Here is an 8,682-nt window from a genome sequence, read left to right on the forward strand (position 1 = left end):
GCAGTTTGTGCTGTAGTTTCTGCAAACATGATATGGTGCATAATGTATTCCCAAGCACAATGCAAATTCTATGTTTACAGTGATGCAATGTTAAAAAAAACAAAAAACATTTGGCACTTGACATGTGCTACATATTTTTTGCATATGCATGTTAACGGATTTTAAAATTCTGATATTTATCAAATAGATGCATAGGAAATGCATTTGGCAAAGAAAGAATGATTTGGCAACAAATGCTACATAAGTGTTTCTGATGGCAGATTATACAGTGTCTTCATTATTTGTTACTAATACTAGATGATACTAACTGGCATCATCCACGTAAAGTATTGAAGTATACTAATGTGTAAAACCATTAGCATTTACCACAGTGAACCTGATAAATACTGAACACATCGACTCACACACTGCCACGACTCCTCTGTTAAAGACTTTGTGTTTTGAGGTTTTGATATGTTTTTCCTTTTCCCTGCAACGACTTTGAAATGGGTCATTTCGGAAATGTAAAGCTTCCATTTGATGGTCTAAGAATGACAAATTAATATGAATATTAATAACAATTAATTAATACTAATACAAAGCTAATACTAATATTTGAACCTGTACATTGGCATCCAGGTTTAACACCTTATTTTGAAGGGTTTTCCTGTTTTCTCAGAAAGTTAACACCTGTTATTTAGCTACTGTAACGATTTCTGTTAATAACTTAATAGAAATTTCCAATTTTTATTACATCTGCATACAATGGAAATCAATCAGAAGTCACGATCTACTTTAACTACTTGACCCACAATTGCTAAATGCTAGCAAGGTAGCATTAGCAAGCTCATTATTAATATACATGTTAAGAATTACAATACTTAATATGTATAGTACCTCTTAGTTAACATTAGCCACTGGTGTATGTTAGCATGTAAACATTAGCTTGTGAGTTAATATGTTCCCATTGTATGAGCTTGCTTGGTGAAATTTTCAGACTTTTTTAGTTATAAGTGTGTTAAAAAGTACCCAATCCAACATGCTAGCACCCCAGAAAGAGCATGTTAACATACGAAAGGAATATAAAAAATAAATAAATAATAATAATAATAATAATAATAATAATAATAATAATAATAATAATAATAATAATAATAGGCACGCTTTCAGTGGGACTAATGATTAATATATAAATATTAATATATTTCTCCTACAGACAGTCTTGCACCATTGGCATTTACCAGCCCTCCACCTCCACTACGAAGGGCTCTTTAACAGGGATCCTGCCACTGTTGACGATCACACACTCTGTGTATGGCAGGTTCCTGTCGTTGGTGTCCTGAAGCTCAATGGTGTGAACCACAGCCTGCAAAAGGAGATCCACAGAAGCAGGTTAGATACTTTATTTTAGTGACAGTGAATCACACATCAGTTTGTTTTAGGTGTCACCTTTAACATGCAGTGCAGTATTTCCACTAAACACATGACAACGGATCAAGTCGTTAAAGTCCCATTCACACAGGTCTTAAAACTAACATTTGACCATCTGGTAACCACAGGTTGTGAGGGGGGAAAAAACCCCCCCCAAAAAAACGGACATTCCCTAATTCTTGTGTTCTTAGTTGGAATGCAAGTGATGGACTTGCAAACAATGTCTTGCTATTCTCAGGAGCTTTAATAAAACTATGGAAAGTACGACCCAAACCGGAAATAAAGTACTTTGAAAGTAAAGCCTTCAAAGAAAAATTGCACCTTTTTAAACATACTGGCTGTGGGGTTAAAACAACTGCAAATATTCTCACACTTTGTCACATTTATACTATTAATTAGCAAGTATTTGCAGCCAAAAATAGAAAACTACAGATAAATGCAGAAATCTGATAGGAATCAAAGCAATCACTAGAAGGTTTTCGGTGCAGCCAATCGCCAACCTTCCTTTTATCCCAAAACTTTATGAAAGAGTAGTTGTCAAACAGCTAAAAGATCATCTGCAGAGGAATGGCTTATTTGAAGAGTTTCAGTCAGGTTTCAGAGCTCATCACAGAAACAACTTTAGTGAACGTTACAAATGATCTTCTTATGGCCTCTGACAGTGGACCTCAGTGCTGATCATTATATTTTATTACAGTGATTACAGCAGGCTGTAGGCATTACAGGTACTGCGCTGCAGTGGTTTGAATCATATCTATCTAATATACTCCAATTTGACCATAACACATACCAATTAGTTAAACTGCAGGAATGTCTTAAAGACATAAAGACCTGGATGGCCGCTAACTTCATGCTTCTTAATTCCGATAAAACTGAGGTTATTGTACTCGGCCTTAAAGATCGTAGAAATATGGTATCTAACCCTATTTTTACTTCGAAAGGCATTACCTTGGCTTCCTGTACTACCGTGAGGAACCTTGGAGTCATTTTTGACCAGGAAATGTCCTTCAATGCACATACTAAACAAACAAGTAGGACTTCTTTCTTCCATTTGCACAATATCTCTAAAATCAGAAATCCTTTACAGCACACGATTAGAAAATGTCCTTCCTTTCCTACCTTCTTCTACCCAGGACAGATTCAGTCTGATAATGATGAACAAAACCTGCCAAATTAAAACATATTTTCCGCTTCCATGTGTAGTACTTATCTTATTCTGTCCCTTGTTACATTACACTCATTATTTTCTCAGCACTTTGACTTTACTACACTCTCAGAGAAAGCCAAGTAAATTTTAGAAACCTAAGTAATAGTTTCCTGCCCTCTGCTGAGTCCCCACACCTCAGAACATTGCTAATACTGACCTTCCCTAGCTATAGCCTTTGCATACCTGTGCTCATCTCTTTTGTTGCTTCCTTGTACCTCAAGATTAAAATCTTCTACTTGATTTAATGCTTTGCCAAGTTTTGCTCCTGCTGAATGCAGCCCAAGTCTGGATTATTTCCTGTACGGGTGGAGTTCCTGAATCTATACAAGAAACTAGTTCGCCTGTGGCAGACCTTTCAGAACAAATACAAGGACTAAAAGAATCAAATGTGAGCTTACTAAATGTACAAACTATTAAAGAAAGTAACTCATTAGCTCTCAGTGAAGAGTCTTCGGGCTTCCTGAAAACTAGAGTCCTCCCATGCCAGCTGTATTCAGCTAATATTATTCAAACATCAGTACTCTTTTTTTAAAAAAAATAGAAAAATAAATAAATAAATAAAAAAGGGAGAAGGAAACAGAACTTTATGAGCCCTCTGAGCAGACAGGAAAATGCCTACCCCAGCTATCCTTTTTAAGTAGGAGGGTCCAGTTTTGTGAGAATATGCAGCTATTTAATGTCTCTTAGGTGCAATTTGTATTAATTTGGAGTTTTGTGCATTACATGCAAATGCTTCTCTTTAGTGTCATTTTTCATCTTGCTGGTCATTCTTATTTTGATCTCCATTTATGGCTCATTCAGCTGAATTGTTTATGTTTTGACATGTTTTGACATGTTTTGAATGGGACAGCAAGTTCGTCGACACCTTGCTTCTGCCTTTTTCCACCCATTCAATTATTATTAGGCTTTTTTTTTTTGCCAATTACAAATTAAAGTCTGGACAACATTTTAGGTCCATCTAAGAGGGCACAAAGACGACCATAAAAAGAAAAGAAAAACATTTCAGCATGTAATATTGGTTGGTTGGCAATCTGACAGTTTCCCATCTCTATTTCTGTTCATATATTTTATGCTTAATTTGTTCTGGCTTTGTTTTAATTTTCTCTTGGGGTTGTTTTTAGTTCTCTGCTGTCACTGAGGTCATTTTATGCATCTCTGACGTTTTTTGAGATTCTGCTCAGAGGCCCACTTGTGTATCACACCGCTCACCCTGCAGGCTGTTAACAGATTATTTCACAGTCAGGACACATTTGCACAAATAAACCCACACCTTCTCCTCCCCTGCAACCAGATGTAAGAAAAAGATTAATGGAAAAAAATCTTAAGTTCCACCCACCATCCCATCCAGGACTTTGCCAAAAACCACATGTTTCCCATCCAGCCACGGAGCTTTGGAAGCTAGGATGAAGAACTGGGACCCATTGGTGTCTGGCCCAGCATTTGCCATGCTCACCTAGTACACAATTACACACACAACTCTTTGTTACGTCATGTCATAACTTGTCATATTTAGGTTTGAGTCAACTACCTTATTCTCCAATACATGAATTGCTAGTGAGAGTGTGCTCACCCAGCTTGCTCCAAGGTGCTTCAGTTTGAAGTTCTCATCTGCAAAAGTTGTTCCATAAATGCTGTGACCTAGATTTAAAAAAAAGAGATTCAGTTAAGCTCGGGTGGATTTTTTTTCCTAAAATGAAAAAGGTTTAAATTTAATGTGTAGGTACAACTTTGTCTTTCATTCCCACCTCCAGTCCCATCACCAGATGTGAAATCTCCTCCTTGGATCATAAAATCCTTGATGACTCTGTGGAACTTTGTCCCTTTGTACCCATAACCTTTCTGCAGAGACATGTAAAAACATAATGCTGCAACACAAAGACCACTGTGCATCAAGAGTGATACACAATTATGAAACTGCAAAACAAAAAAAAGAAGAATTGATCGATGTGAAAACTAGATTTTTCCACCTGTGGATACATTTGTATGTCCCAAACATTATATAGAACTTAAAATATAAACATGTTGTACAAGTAACCTTGGAAACAATGTCAACGCTAATTTCTAACTTTCTGAGGCCTTTATGGGTCCTGACTGACATGTTGTGGTTATGATGATGGCTACATTTAATCGCCATCACTACCGTTAAATTTTATGTGTGTGTTTTCATCTGTTTGTCTATTCACATGCATGTTGTATTTGACATATTAATTTGTAAAGATTATGTACATTCACTGATTATTTCATTAGCTACACCTGTTGAATACTTGCTAACACACATATTTCATCTGCCAGTCTCGTGATAGCAGCTCAGTGCATTTAGGCATGGAGACTGCTGAAGTTCGAACGAAGCATCAGAGCAACTGAATGAGGAAGAAAGCTGCTTTCAGTGAATGTGGCATGGTTGTTTGCGTTGTACTGGAGTATTTTGGTCTACTGGATTGTTTCTGCCAAATCATTTCCAGTGTTTAAAGAGAAAATATCTAGTGAGCGTCAGTTTTGGGCAAAAATGCCTTTTAGATGCCAGAGGAGAATAGCCAGACATCTTCAAGCTGCTGGAAAGGCAACAGTAACTCGAATAGCTAACCAAGGTATGCAGAAGAGTATCTCTGAATTTACAGATTGCTGAACCTTGAAGCAGATGGGCTACAGCAGCAGAAGACCGTGCAGGATTCAATTGTATTTTTCCAATGTTGGAAAATATTGCCTGCTTAAATAAGTCTTGGTTTCTGCTACAATATTTGGATGTACCTTGTATCAACAGTTCAGGTTGATGGTGGCAGTTTAATGGCGTGGGGGAATATTTTCTTGGCATACTTTGCCTGCCCCCCCACCAATACAAACTGAGCACTTGCTTTAACACCACAGCCACAACACAGAATATTGTTGCTGACCACAGTCTACCCATTTTCTGATGGCTCCTTCCAACAGGGTAGAAAGCTAAAATCATCTTAAACTGTTCTCTTGGGCATGAGAATGAATTCACTCAAAGGTCACCAGATGTCAGTCCAACAGACCACCTTTAGGATGTGGTGGAATGGGAAATTCAAATCAAGGATGAAACTGTCATGACAATATGAACCAAGATCTCTGAGGAATGTTTCCAGTACCTTGTTGAATCTTTGCCACAAGGGATTCAAGCTGTTCTGAAGGCAAAAGAGGTTCCAACCCAGTACTAGCAAGGTGTATCAGTTGAAGTGGCTGCTGAATATCTACCATAATCACATCAGTGTGCGTGGAAATGTGTATTTGTCCAACATCATCCTACCTCTCCAGTTGCCAGTGCGACAAAGTTATTCACTGTTAGAGGGACGACCTCTCCAAACAGACCAATGACGATCCGTCCCACCTCATGACCTCCCACCGTTATGTCAAAAAATACCTGGAAAACAAAACAGCTGTCATTTAATAAAACGTCATACAATGTATTGTCATCCAATCAGCTCACTAATGGCCATCATTTCACACATGTACTGCAGCCATGTACTTTTCTAGACATGTGATGACGAACTACGCTTCTGTGAAAACAGAAAACCAAGCAAGTCGTCATCCAGTGCCATTCCTCTTGTACACACTTTCAAGATAATGACCTTACCTAAAATAAACCCATTTCCAGAAGCCATATTCACCTGAAGAGACTGAGTTCAAGATACCATGTGAATTTAGCAGTCACCTACATTTACTTTTTATAGTCTGAAGTTAGAAGATCATTCATGTACATCCCACTGTTGCAAATAGTAGGAGCACTTGTAAACATGACGCCAAAGGAATAATCTCCATCTGATAAGCTGGAGAGGTTCAGATAAAACTTGTCAACATTAATTTAGTCAAAAGAAACTTCCATGCTCTTATGCAAACTTAACTCTGAGTTTATACTGAGCACTCATCCTCTGTGTCTATATGTAAGCGTGCTACTTTTCCTTTGCAACCAGAGGCCGTATCAGCCGTAATAGGGAGTCAGTTTCCCTCTGCCATCTCTGTTGCATTTAAGTATCAGGTTTCTGTGGCTCCAAAAACTGACCAGAGCTCCTACTTTAGAACATCATATCACAGAAATGTGTGGTTTAATTAGAGCTATGCACCCTTTAAGCACAGTATAAAAGAAATACAACAGCTATAATGTCAAGACAGGATCTCATGGCTGTTCAAAGAAGGTCCTTAACATCGCCTTAGAGTACACCAGGGTTTGAGCTCCACATATGTTAACACAGTGTTTGCAAAATGGTTCTAAAAGTTCAGGTCTGGGTTTTATGCAGCTTTTCAATCTTAATAATAATAATAATAATAATAATAATAATAATAATAATAATAATAATAATAATAATAATAATAATAATAAATCCACTCCTTGGCACACCTGGTGTATGGTGAGAATTGAAAGAGTATTTAACATCAAAGGTTACAATTGACACTAAAGAGGCTAACAAGGGTGAAAACTGAGAAGAAACCAAATAAAGAAAAGAAGTGCTGCCTGTCTTATGGTCTGTATCTGTGCAAGATGTCAACAGGCCTCAACCCAAGTATATCAAGCTTTTTTGAGAGGTTAGCCAATACCAACATGGTGCCAGAAAAGCTAAAGACACTTAGACACCAAATGTTCCTCATGTAAGAAATCTGATGTATGTAGATGCAACTGTAAATGCACAGAAGAGAATAATCCTGCAGTCAAAAAAAATAGCCAAAGGCATTCCGGGTGATATACGGGTAATTTTATTGAAAATCACTGGTGCTTTATACACTTTCATGCACGAGCTCCATGTTTAAATGAATTTCAAAGTAAAAGCAGGAATGTGGCTGAATAACCGAGTGTGAGTTTAACAGATGGCTTTTGCAGATGTTGGGTGGCTCATGTCTTTTCAGGGTTTGTGCATGTTTATTACAGCCTCAGAATAAGGAGGTCACACATTTATCTAAGAGTGTGCGCGTGTGTTCGCCTGCGGACAAACGCATTGCGCATTAAGTTAATCTCAATGGACACGTATACAGCTGTGTGTGTGTGCGTGTGTGTGTGTCCCACATATTCTCGAAGAATCACGGAGACAGAAGCCTTGGCCTCCTATCGTTACCGGACACGTCTCCCCTCGCACTCCGGGTGACCGTGCGCGCGTGCCCTTCCTGTAGTACAGCACTTCTGCGGGATCGCCGTGAACCCACGAGAAGATGCAGCTCGAGCACGCGGAAAAGAAGCCTACGCGATTTTGGATTAATGCAAATAAATGCGGCAAAATATCTGCACCCACCTTCTCTGTGACTTTCGGTCCTGTCCGTGAAACTGCGCCGGACACCGACTGCAGGACGACGGCAGAGAGGAAGAGGAGAGCGGGGAGGCTCGTCCGGAGCTCCATCTTTGATTAGCGGAGACAGGCCCCTGCTGCGAGAACCGCCGAAAGGGCGAGAGGATAAAGAGGCAGTCACAGCAAGTCACAGCTGGAAGGCTGGCCGGGGAACGGCGCTCATAACCCGGCTACATCATAAGACCACTCCCCCCTGTGGGCTGAGTCTGGACCAAAGACCTGCCTACTGAGAGGGAGAGGAGAGCAGACAGAGTGAAAGGAAAAGACGAGACTGAAGAGGAAACAAGAATAGCAGAGAAAAATAAATGTTACGACTTGAGAAAGAGGTTTAATGTTGAATAAAACATTAAACCCAATTTTGATGATTATAGTTTATGATGATATAGTGTCATGAAGGAGGATAATGCAGAGTATGCATACTGGCTAATGACTTGTGATCAGAAAGTTGTTTGTCAGTGTACATGTGGTTTATAGTCAAATCCTCCACTGGGTTGTTACACAGATTTCAAAACAGCAAAAATGTGTAATAAAAATCTGTGCTTATATTAGTGATAGACTGTATATATAAGATGGATGAAGCATCTGTGTTTGAGTAGTGAAGTAGTGAAGGCAATGTAAACATGTATTCTTTCTGTTGACCAACAGGAGATGAGTTTTCTTCCACTGCCAGCCTTTCCCACCTGTGACTTCAGAAAACACTTTCACGATGAGTTTGTGGTGTCAGTCGCTAGTTTCAAACCTTTCTTCAATACAAAAATATGTTCAAATTGTAAC

General features: G+C 38.8%; 1 protein-coding gene across 1 annotated transcript; it reads right to left on the reverse strand.

Moving 5' to 3' along the window:
- Nucleotides 1-1,136: 1,136 nt before the first annotated feature.
- On the reverse strand, nucleotides 1,137-8,143 carry LOC102290243 (peptidyl-prolyl cis-trans isomerase C). Its single transcript, XM_005938638.3, has 6 exons — nucleotides 7,855-8,143; nucleotides 5,883-5,996; nucleotides 4,363-4,456; nucleotides 4,188-4,255; nucleotides 3,954-4,070; nucleotides 1,137-1,345 (listed from the first exon to the last, which is right to left on the reverse strand). The coding sequence occupies exons 1-6, from the start codon at nucleotides 7,957-7,959 to the stop codon at nucleotides 1,217-1,219; spliced, it is 627 nt and encodes a 208-aa protein (XP_005938700.1). The 5' UTR covers nucleotides 7,960-8,143; the 3' UTR covers nucleotides 1,137-1,216.
- Between the last annotated feature and the right edge of the window lie 539 nt (nucleotides 8,144-8,682).

This window comes from Haplochromis burtoni, unplaced genomic scaffold, assembly GCF_018398535.1.
Source record: "Haplochromis burtoni strain Fernald_Lab_line unplaced genomic scaffold, NCSU_Asbu1 Contig_250, whole genome shotgun sequence".
NCBI classification, from domain to species: Eukaryota; Metazoa; Chordata; class Actinopteri; order Cichliformes; family Cichlidae; genus Haplochromis; species Haplochromis burtoni.

Excerpts from the sequence above, each read along its gene's own strand:
- LOC102290243 (XM_005938638.3), bottom strand. The coding sequence starts at position 7,959 with ATGGAGCTCCGGACGAGCCTCCCCGCTCTCCTCTTCCTCTCTGCCGTC. Across the intron at positions 4,457-5,882 it reads TCGCACTGGCAACTGGAGAG|AAAGGTTATGGGTACAAAGG; the intron begins GTAGGATGATGT and ends ATGTCTCTGCAG. Across the intron at positions 4,071-4,187 it reads AGCACCTTGGAGCAAGCTGG|GTGAGCATGGCAAATGCTGG; the intron begins GTGAGCACACTC and ends ATTGTGTACTAG.